The 12,003-nt window shown below is 48.1% G+C and overlaps 1 protein-coding gene across 1 annotated transcript in view; it reads right to left on the bottom strand.

Annotated features, from left to right (window-relative positions):
• Positions 1 to 12,003, bottom strand: part of LOC126267080 (probable cytochrome P450 301a1, mitochondrial) — a 158,970-nt gene that overhangs the window by 59,442 nt on the left and 87,525 nt on the right. The window contains exons 7-8 of the mRNA XM_049971943.1: positions 8,738 to 8,939; positions 3,655 to 3,823 (exon numbers count right to left, since the gene is read on the bottom strand). Coding sequence (XP_049827900.1) covers positions 3,655 to 3,823; positions 8,738 to 8,939 — 371 coding nt within the window. The remainder of the gene's footprint in view (positions 1 to 3,654; positions 3,824 to 8,737; positions 8,940 to 12,003) is intronic.

Genomic DNA, 12,003 nt, shown 5'->3' with positions numbered 1-12,003 from the left:
TAGTTTGAAGTGGACAGTTTGTTGAGGCAACTATCGCTCTCAATAAGCGCGCTATCGTTTTCACATTTCAGTATTTGCGACTCATGCTATATCTAGAATGAGTCTATTTATTTCCCTTCTCAGATTTTCTAGTTTCTCTAGCACATTCAAACTGCAACATACATCCACTCCCATTTCCCTCCCGTATCAAAGTAATTATTCCTTGATATTTAGAGATGTGTCCTTTCACTATATCTCTTTTTATAGACACGTTGTGCTCATAATTCGATGCAGTACCTTTTCATTAGTTTTCCGATCTATTCAGTCAATCTTCACCTTTATTTTGTAACAGCAAATATGAAAAGCTTCGATTCTCCTATGCTATGCACCGCTTGTCGACTACGTTGCACTTTCACGTACTGCTACATTCCAGACAAATACTTACCGTAAAGACTTCCAGACACTTATATTTGGTATTAACAAGTTTCTCCTTTTCATAAATGCTTTCTTACTATTTCCAAGTGCATTCTGTATCATGCTTACTTCGGTCGTCATCAGTTATTCAGCTGCGCAAATGGCAAAGTTCATCAACTAGCTTTAGCGTCTTACTTCCTAGTGCAGTTCCTGACTTCAGGTGCATTCCTTTACTCTTGTTTGTTCACTTTTCAATATACTATCCAGTCCGTTCAATCTGTCGTACGTCACATAAATTAGCCCTTCGATATTAATTTTCTATTACACCTCTCTTATTATAATAACTGTAATTAGAGATATTTGTGGCAACAACCTTTGAAAGCAGCTTTTCCGCCTTTGACGTGTTTCAGTTTACTTACATAGCAACAACAATTATTTGCTGTTGCTTTTACTAATATCTACAGTGCATGGCGGAGGGTTTCATTTTGGCCTTAGTGCAAAATGTAAACAAACAGTTTTATACCGAAGTCACAATCTGAGTTCGATGTTGGCCACGTGCACAGTATGCTATGTACACGCCCGAGATATTATTGTTGTGTGCTGTTTAACTACCACCTGTGGTATTTGATATCTGTGACTGACGTCCTTTTCTTAACACTGAAATTCTTAAGCGTCGCTCTGCACACAGGGATCTAATGAGCTCCAAATGAGTTACTTTTAAAATACAGAATATCGAAACTACATAATTATACAGATAAAACATATTAACATACGCTTTTTAACGTTATTAAAAAGATGATTTTCACTAATAGTACTAAAAATATAACTTTGTTGTTTCGTTTACAAAAACATCCAGTGCAATAAAAATTAGTAAGGAGATTGTGTAGAATTGTGGATGTCTGTTGAAGGTGGGAGTCGGATGAAGTTGATATGGATGAGAATATAGTGTGTTCATAGAATTAGGGTTGGTGCAATGTGTCGCTTTAGCGGTTTCAGTACATCAGAATTGGAAAATAGAGGAAAAGTAATGTCACTGTTGGAGATGCTTTTCTGGATAGTGTAGGACATAAGTAAGGGTATAATATAATACTATACAATAAATATAAAAATAAAAACAAAACAATTTAATATGTACAATAAAATAATAATGAAGTACACTCCTGGAAATGGAAAAAAGACCACATTGACACCGGTGTGTCAGACCCACCATACTTGCTCCGGACACTGCGAGAGGGCTGTACAAGCAATGATCACACGCACGGCACAGCGGACACACCAGGAACCGCGGTGTTGGCCGTCGAATGGCGCTAGCTGCGCAGCATTTGTGCACCGCCGCCGTCAGTGGCAGCCAGTTTGCCATGGCATACGGAGCTCCAACGCAGTCTTTAACACTGGTAGCATGCCGCGACAGCGTGGACGTGAACCGTATGTGCAGTTGACGGACTTTGAGCGAGGGCGTATAGTGGGCATGCGGGAGGCCGGGTGGACGTACCGCCGAATTGCTCAACACGTGGGGCGTGAGGTCTCTACAGTACATCGATGTTGTCGCCAGTGGTCGGCGGAAGGTGCACGTGCCCGTCGACCTGGGACCGGACCACAGCGACGCACGGATGCACGCCAAGACCGTAGGATCCTACGCAGTGCCGTAGGGGACCGCACCGCCACTTCCCAGCAAATTAGGGACACTGTTGCTCCTGGGGTATCGGCGAGGACCATTCGCAACCATCTCCATGAAGCTGGGCTACAGTCCCGCACACCGTTAGGCCTTCTTCCGCTCACGCCCCAACATCGTGCAGCCCGCCTCCAGTGGTGTCGCGACAGGCGTGAACGGAGGGACGAATGGAGATGTGTCGTCTTCAGCGATGAGAGTCGCTTCTGCCTTGGTGCCAATGATGGTCGTATGCGTGTTTGGCGCCGTGCAGGTGAGCGCCACAATCAGGACTGCATACGACCGAGGCACACAGGGCCAACACCCGGCATCATGGTGTGGGGAGCGATCTCCTACACTGGCCGTACACCTCTGGTAATCGTCGAGGGGACACTGAATAGTGCACGGTACATCCAAACCGTCATCGAACCCATCGTTCTACCATTCCTAGACCGGCAAGGGAACTTGCTGCTTCAACAGGACAATGCACGTCCGCATGTATCCCGTGCCACCCAACGTGCTCTAGAAGGTATAAGTCAACTATCCTGGCCAGCGAGATCTCCGGATCTGTCCCCCATTGAGCATGTTTGGCACTAGATGAAGCGTCGTCTCACGCGGTCTGCACGTCCAGCACGAACGCTGGTCCAACTGAGGCGCCAGGTGGAAATGGCATGGCAAGCCGTTCCACAGGACTACATCCAGCATCTCTACGATCGTCTCCATGGGAGAATGGCAGCCTGCATTGCTGCGAAAGGTGGATATACACTGTACTAGTGCCGACATTGTGCATGCTCTGTTGCCTGTGTCTATGTGCCTGTGGTTCTGTCAGTGTGATCATGTGATGTATCTGACCCCCGGGTTGTGTCAATAATGTTTCCGCTTCCTGGGATAATGAATTCACGGTGTTCTTATTTCAATTTCCAGGAGTGTATAATATGCGAGAAATGCTTGGTTCAAAAATGGCTCTGCGCACTACGGGACTTAACTTCTGAGATCATCAGTCACCCAGAACTTAGAACTACCTAAACCTAACTAACCTAAGGACATCACACACATCCATGCCCGATGCAGGATTCGAACCTGAAACCGTAGCGGTCGCGCGGTTCCAGATTGTAGCGTCTAGAACCACTCGGCCACTCAGGCCGGCGAAACGGTTGGTATTTGACCATTGGACGATGTGGTAAAGACCCATGTGGGGGTACTTACGTGTATGCAGAAGGCAAGGTAAAGAGCATGCACCGCGCGGGGTAGCCGCCACGGTTCGCGTGGCTCCCCCCGTCAGAAGTTCGAGTCCTCCCTGGGGCATGGGCGTGTATGTTGTCGTTAGCGTAAGTTAGTTTAAGTTAGATTAAGTAATGTGTAAGCCTAGGGACCGATGACCTTAGCAGTTTGGTCTCACAGTAACTGACCATAAATTACCACAAAACAGAGCATGGCATTCAAGGATTTTTAGGGATTTTGCTTTGACTACAGGAAACCTATGGTATTGTGCTGCCACTAGGGTCATACTGGATGGTAGTGAGGGTCTGGTTCTGGGTTTTTCAAAGCCGCTTAGAAGCGGAGGACTCATGCTGTGAACAGTGGGCTCTACTTAAAAACTATAAATGTGTTACCGTATCGATGCCGCCGAACATCATGTCCAGCGCCATGACGATGGCGATGCGCGGGTCGTCGCTGGATATGAGAAGCTTCTCCAGCACGCTTAGCTCTCCAGTGGACTGACTCTCGTCTCCACGAGCTCTGATGCGCTCCAGCGCTCTCGTTATATGCCGCATTGACACTCTGTGAACACAAGGCGATTAACAGTATGAGACTGGCTTTCAGTTGTACCATGTAACAGAGAATTTTACGTAGATTTGCCATCTTTGTGGGCTAAGGATTGGCGACTCGGACAAATCATTGATTTTTCGTTTCTTTTCTTTCACAATCACTATAAACACTAGAAAAAACCTCGAGATCCAAGGACAACAAAAAGTTTATGGGCATTCCAGAATGAGATTTTCACTCTGCAGCGGAGTGTGCGCTGATATGAAACTTCCTGGCAGATTAAAACTGTGTGCCGGACTGAAACTCGAACTCGGGACCTTTGCCTTTCGCGGGCAAGTGCTCTACCAACTGAGCTACCCAAGCACGACCCAAGCCCCGTCCTCACGGCTTTACTTCTGCCTGTACCTCGTCTCTTACCTTTCAAAATTTGCAGAAGCTCTCCTGCGAACCTTGCAGAACTAGCACTCCTGAAAGAAAGGATATTGCGGAGACATGGCTTAGCTACAGCTTGGTGGTTGTTTCCAGAATGAGATTTTCAATCTGCGGCGGAGTGTGCGCTGATATGAAACTTTCTTTCAGGAGTGCTAGTTCTGCAAGTTTCGCAGGAGAGCTTCTGTAAAGTTTGGAAGGTAGGAGACGAGGTACTGGCGGAAGTAAAGCTGTGAGGACGGGGCGTGAGTCGTGCTTGGTTAGCTCAGTTGGTAGAGCACTTGCCCGCGATTAGCAAAGGTCCCGAGTTAGAGCCTCGGTCCAGCACACAGTTTTAATCTGCCAGGAAGTTTTTATGGGTATTCCTCACCAAACCATTTACCCACCTCTATTACCCATCTCCCTAGGCAATAAAGTTATCTAGTATTAGATTGAAATTCCTAAACACAAATACGTTTCCAAAGAAATCGCCTTTGTTATTTTCATGAATTTCTGTGTGTTAATTCAATATTTAATAGACACAGTTCTCGCATTTCCGTTTGTGTCCGAAGTAAACCGATTTTGTAACATGTTAAAAGTTCATAATCAGGAGCGAATTATTTAGTCTCACCTAAGTGCTGTGGTAGTTTTGTGTTTGAATCTCTGTGTCTTAATCTAACTTATAAGACATAATTCTTTCGTTTTCGTCAGTGTTTATAGTAGAGTTCCATAGAGCGTTTCGATAGTCCTTTGTTTGTCTGTGTAGTGAAATTTTTCACAGTCTTTAGTATAGCTAGGAACTGTGATAGCTGTGTGCGGATGCGAGCCGAGTTGCTGATACTTCACTCTCGGCTTTGCTTACTCAACTTGAAGCTGCAGTGGGTGGCAATGACTGTTGTGGCCGGCTGTGGGGATCTAGCGGACGTCCAGTGCGCCCCATGAGTCCGCCAATCGGTCCTCAGCGGTGGTCAGCTCAGTTACTGCTCGCATTACGGTTGACACCTCACGCGTGGTCGAGTGAGAGGCCGCCTCGGGACGTGGCAGAGGGCCGAACATAAGGCCGCCCTGGTTAGTCTGACAAACAGTTTCCAGCCAGATGCAGTCGCTTGTACTTGTTTAGAGGAAATCTCTCAGCCTGCAATCCCGGCAATCACACAGGGTGAGATTATTGGTAGCTGGAATCTCCAATGTTAGGCGCGTTATGGAGCTCGTCAGGAACATGGCTGCCGAGGAGGGGAACAAAACCAATGTGCACTCCGTGTGCGTACCGGCTGGAGTCAATGCAGAACTGGAACGGGTTCTTCCGGATGCCATGAAGAGTACAGGGTGCAGCAAACTGCAGGTGGTGACTCATGCCGGTGTAAGTGATGTGTGTCGCTTTGGACTGCAAGAGATTCTCCCTGGTTTCGAGCGGGTGTCAGAAGTGGTAAAGGCTGGCAGTCCTGCTTGCGAGATGAAATCAGAGAGCACCATTCGCAGCATAGTCAACAGGACCGATTGCAGACCTCTGGTACAGAGCCGAGTGGGGGGTCTGAATCAGAGGCTCAGACGGTTCTGCTGCAAATTCCGCGCACCGTAGGGTGGTTGGGTTTCGGGTTCCGCTATATAGGACCTGAGACCATGATACTATGCAGGAGGCGGCTACACGGGTAGCAGCAGCTGTGTGGCGTGGACTGGGTAGTTTCTTAGGTTAGAGGGTCTAGTAGAAAGTCTCAAAGGGTGCAGGTCGAAGACAGGAACAAACGTACATCTAGATACCATCAGTATAAGAACTATAAACTCTCATAGGTCTATTGGAAAATCACCAGAGACGCAAGCGCTAATGGAAAGCAATGATAATCAAATCGGTATAGGCACTTAGAAATGACTGGCTAAAGACAGTTGGCGGTGGCGTGTTTGTTGCTGTTAGAAGTACTTTTATCTTGTAGCGAAATTGAATTAGATAGTTTCTGTAAGTTACTATAGGTAGAGGTCATACTTTGCAACCGCTAAAAAATAATAATCGGATCCTGTTATCGACCTCCCAACTCATATGATACAGTCGCTGAAAAAAAAAAAAAAACTATTTTTAGCAGTTAGTTCACGAGCATACACGAATAGTAAACGGATGTGAAAACACACCTGACATCTTCGCAGCAAATCATCCTGAGCTAATAACAAATATCAAAAGTGATACACGGATTAGTCAACGCAGGGTTGTCTTAGCGAGACTGAATACCGTAGCTCCCAAATCCTCCAAAAATAGACGAAAAATATACCTGTTCCAAAAAGCAGATAAAATTTGCTTACACCTTTCTTAGAGACAGTCTCCACTCCTTCCAAACTGATGTGGCTTGAATTCAAAGAAATACCAAGTTTCTACAACAATTGACAGGTTTATACCAAATAGTTTAATAAAAGACGAAATTGATCCCCCTTGGTACATAAAAGGGTCAGAACACTGTTGCAGAAAGAACGAAAAAAGCATGCCAAATTTAAATGAACGCAATATTCCCCAGATGGCGATGTTTTACAGAATCTCTAAATTTAACACCGACTTCAATGCGAGATGCTTATAATAGTTTCCACAACGAAATTTTGTCTCGAAACCTGGCGGAAAATCCAAAGCTACGCTGGTGGTATGTAAAGTATACTAACGGCAAGACACAATCAGTGCCTTTTCTGTGCGATAGCAGTGGAAATACCAACGATGACAGTTCTGTTAGAGCAGAGTTACTAAACACAGCCTTCAGAAGTAAATATTCCAGAATTCGAATCAAGAACAGCTACCAACACGAGTAACTCAGAGGAAGATAACCTCGGAGTACTGAAGCAACTAAAATCATTTAATAAAAGCAAGTCTTCCAGTTCAGACTGTATAACAGTTAGATTCCTTTCAAATATGCTGATGTACACTCCTGGAAATTGAAATAAGAACACCGTGAATTCATTGTCCCAGGAAGGGAAAACTTTATTGACACATTCCTGGGGTCAGATACATCACATGATCACACTGACAGAACCACAGGCACATAGACACAGGCAACAGAGCATGCACAATGTCGGAACTAGTACAGTGTATAACCACCTTTCGCAGCAATGCAGGCTGCTATTCTCCCATGGAGTCGATCGTAGAGATGCTGGATGTAGTCCTGTGGAACGGCTTGCCATGCCATTTCCACCTGGCGCCTCAGTTGGACCAGCGTTCGTGCTGGACGTGCAGACCGCGTGAGACGACGCTTCATCCAGTCCCAAACATGCTCAATGGGGGACAGATCCGGAGATCTTGCTGGCCAGGGTAGTTGACTTACACCTTCTAGAGCACGTTGGGTGACAAGGGTACATGCGGACGTGCATTGTCCTGTTGGAACAGCAAGTTCCCTTGCCGGTCTAGGAATGGTAGAACGATGGGTTCGATGACGGTTTGGATGTACTGTGCACTATTCAGTGTCCCCTCGACGATCACCAGAGGTGTACGGCCAGTGTAGGAGATCGCTCCCCACACCATGATGCCGGGCTTTGGCCCTGTGTGCCTCGGTCGTATGCAGTCCTGATTGTGGCGCTCACCTGCACGGCGCCAAACACGCATACGACCATCATTGGCACCAAGGCAGAAGCGACTCTCATCGCTGAAGACGACACGTCTCCATTCGTCCCTTCATTCACGCTGTCGCGACACCACTGGAGGCGGGCTGCACGATGTTGGGGCGTGAGCGGAAGACGGCCTAACGGTGTGCGGGACCGTAGCCCATCTTCATGGAGACGGTTGCGAATGGTCCTCGCCGATACCCCAGGAGCAACAGTGTCCCTAATTTGCTGGGAAGTGGCGGTGCGGTCCCCTACGGCACTGCGTAGGATCCTACTGTCTTGGCGTGCATCCGTGCGTCGCTGCGGTCCGGTCCCAGGTCGACGGGCACGTGCACCTTCCGCCGACCACTGGCGACAACATCGATGTGCTGTGGAGACCTCACGCCCCACGTGTTGAGCAATTCGACGATACGTCCACCCGGCCTCCAGCATGCCCACAATACGCCATCGCTCAAAGTCCGTCAACTGCACATATGGTTCACGTCCACGCTGTCGCGGCATACTACCAGTGTTAAAGACTGCGATGGAGCTCCGTATGCCACGTCAAACTGGCTGACACTGACGGCGCCGGTGCACAAATGCTGCGCAGCTAGCGCCATTCGACGGCCAACATCGCGGTCCCTGGTGTGTCCGCTGTGCCGTGCGTGTGATCATTGCTTGTACAGCCCTCTCGCAGTGTCCGGAGCAAGTATGGTGGGTCTAACACACCGGTGTCAATGTGTTCTTCTTTCCATTTCCAGGAGTGTAGTAGCCCTATACCTAACAATCACATACGACCGCTCGCTCGACGAAAGATCCGCAACCAAAGACTGGAAAGCTGAACAGGCCACACCAATATTCAAGAAAGGCAGTAGGAATAATCCACTAAATTACAGGCCCATATAATTTACGTCGAAATGCAGCAGTAATTTAGAACAATTGTCGTATTCTAACATTATGAATTACTGCACTTACTCGTAGGAGCAGTCCAGGGCCTTGACGAGTCGCCTCCAGGCGGGCGTGCTGACGTACCGCCATGGGGACGGCTGCAGGTCCAGCTGCAGCATGCACTCGAAGATGACGAGGGTGGCGTCGATGAGCCGCTGCTGCTCCGAGTCGGCAGGCAGGTTCCTCTCCAGGCAGCCGAGGCGAGCGTCCAGCGCCACCAGCGAGATGGCTGCGCACGGCCACACATGTACACACATGTACACAAGTCATCCGGTACATGCAGGCGGAACTCTCACTGATCGCTACTCCCAGACTGCCAGCCACGCGGTGGTTTGCACGAACAACGGTATGCTGAGCTGATAAAAGTCGTGGGGTATCTTCTACACTACTGGCCATTAAAATTCCTACGCCACGAAGAAGACGTGCTACAGACGCGAAATTTAACCGACAAGAAGAAAGCGCTATGATATGCAAATGATTAGCTTTTCTGAGCATTCACACAAGGTTGGCGCCGGTGGCGACACCTACAACGTGGTGACATGAGGAAAGTTTCCACCCGATTTCTCATACACAAACTGCAGTTGACCGGCGTTGCCTGGTGGAATGTTGGTGTGATGCCTCGTCTAAGGAGGAGACATGCGTACCATCACGATTTCGACTTTGATAAAGGTCGGATTATAGACTATCGCGATTGCGGTTTATCGTATCGCGACATTGCTGCTCGCGTTGGTCGAGATCCAATGACTGTTAGCAGAATGTGGAATCGGTGAGTTCAGGAGGGTAATACGGGACGCCGTGCTGGATCCCAACGGCCTCGTATCACTAGCAGTCGATATGACAGGCATCGTATCGGGATGGCTGTAACGGATCGTGCTGCCACGTCTCGATCCCTGAGTCGACAGATGGGGACGTTTGCAAGACAACAACCATCTGCACAACAGTTCGACGACGTTTTTTCAGCAGCATAGACAATCACCTCGGAGACCGTGGCTGCGGTTACCCTTGACGCTGCATCATAGACACGAGTGCCTGCGATGGTGTACTCAACGACGAACCTGGGTGCACGAATGGCAAAACGTCATTTTTTCGGATGAACCTAGGGTTCTATTTACAGCATCATGATGGTCGCATCCGTGTATGGCGACATCGCGATGAACGCACAAAAAATAGTTCAACTGGCTCTGAGCACTATGGGACTTCACATCTGAGGTCATGAGTAGCCTATAACTTAAACCACTTAAACCCAACCAACCTAAGGACATCACACACATCCATGCCCGAGGCAGGATTCCAACCTGCGACAGTAGCGGAAGCGTGTATTCGTCATCGCCATACTGGCGTATCACCTGGCGTGATGGTATGAGGTGCCAGTGGTTGCACGTCTCGGTCACCTCTTCTTCGCGTTGACGACACTTTGAACAGTGGACGTTACATTTTTTCAGATGTGTTACGCCCCGTGGCTCTACCCTTCATTCGATCCCTGAGAAACCCTACAATTCAGCAGGATAGCGCACGACCGCTTGTTGCAGGTCCTGTACTGGCCTTTCTGGATACAGAAAATGTTCGACTCATGCCCTGGCCAGGACATTCTCCAGATCTATTGAAAACGTCTGGTCAATGGTGGCCGAGCAACTGGCTCGGCATAATACGCCAGTCACTACTCTTGATGAACTGTGGTGTCGTGTTGAAACTGCAGGGCAGCTGTACCTGTACACCCCATCCGAGCTCTGTTTGACTCAATGCTCAGGCGTATCAAGGCTGTTGTTACGGACAGAGGTGGTTGTTCTGGGTACTGATTTCTCAGGATGTACGCACCCAAATTGCGTGAAAATGTAATCACATGTCAGTTCTAGTATAATATATCTGCCCAATGAGTACCCGTTTATCATCTGCATTTCTTCTTGGTGTAGAAATTTTAATGGCAAGTAGTGTAATATCGTGTCGGATCTCCTTTTGCCGCCGGCCGCGGTGGTCTCGCGGTTCTAGGCGCGCAGTCCGGAACCGTGCGACTGCTACGGTCGCAGGTTCGAATCCTGCCTCGGGCATGGATGTGTGTGATGTCCTTAGGTTAGTTAGGTTTAATTAGTTCTAAGTTCTAGGGGACTGATGACCTAAGCAGTTGAGTCCCATAGTGCTCAGAGCCATTTGAACCATTTTTTTCTCCTTTTGCCGGGCGTAGTGCAGCAACTCGACATGGCATGAACTCAGCTAGTTCTTAGAAGTCCCCTGCAGAAATACTGGACTTTGATGACTCTATGGCCGTCCGTAGTTGGAGATAGGTCGGCGGCGCAGGATTTTGCGCACGAGATGACCTCTCGATTACGTCCCGTAAACATTAGATAGGATTCATGTCGGGCGATATGGGTGACTAAACCATTCGTTCGAATTGTCCAGAATGTTCTTCAAACCAATTACGACCAGGTGACTTGCCACATCGTCACCCACAAAAATTCCATCGTTTTTTCGGAACATGAAGCCCGTCAATGGCCGCAAATGGTCTCCAGGCAGCCAAACATAACCATTTCCTGTCAATTATCAGTTCAGTTTCATAGAATGGACTGGGTCCATTCTATGCAAACACACACCACACAGCTATGGAGCCACCACCAGCTTGCACATTGCCTTGTTGACAACTTGGGTTCATGGCTTTCTGAGGTCTGTGCCACATTCGAACCGCACCGTCTGGTTTTACTAACTGAAAACGGAACTCATCTGGCAGACGCCACGGTTTTACAACCGTCTAGTGTCCAACCGATACGGGCACGAGGCCGCGAGAGGCGCAGCAGGTGATGTCGCGTTACTGGCCATATCCTTTCGCAGAACTGGCCAAACGCACACGTTCGTCGTACGTCACACATTCATTTCTGCTGTTATTTCACGCTGTGTTACTTCTCTCACAGCACTGACAACTCTACGCTAGCGCTGCTGCTCTCGGTAGTAAGGGCCCTCGGCCATTGCACTATCCATGATGAGAGATAATTCCTGAAATTTGGTATTCTCGACACACTCTTGACACTATGGATCTCAGAATATTGAATTCCCTAACGATTTCCGAAATGTAATGTCTCTTGCGTCTAACTTCATCTACCATTCCGCGTTCAAAGTCTGTTAATTTCCGTCGAGCAACCACAATCATATTGGACACCTTTTTACATGAATCACTTACAAATGACAGCTCCACCAATGCGCTGTCCTTTTATACCTCGTGCACACGATACTATCGCCATCTGTATATGTGGATATCGGTATCCCACGACTTTTATCAACTCAGTATAATTCAAAGAACACGAAAC

This window comes from Schistocerca gregaria, chromosome 4 (assembly GCF_023897955.1).
Source record: "Schistocerca gregaria isolate iqSchGreg1 chromosome 4, iqSchGreg1.2, whole genome shotgun sequence".
NCBI lineage: Eukaryota > Metazoa > Arthropoda > Insecta > Orthoptera > Acrididae > Schistocerca > Schistocerca gregaria.
Note: the sequence above shows the minus strand (reverse complement) of the source record. Positions and strands in the feature narration are given on the sequence as shown.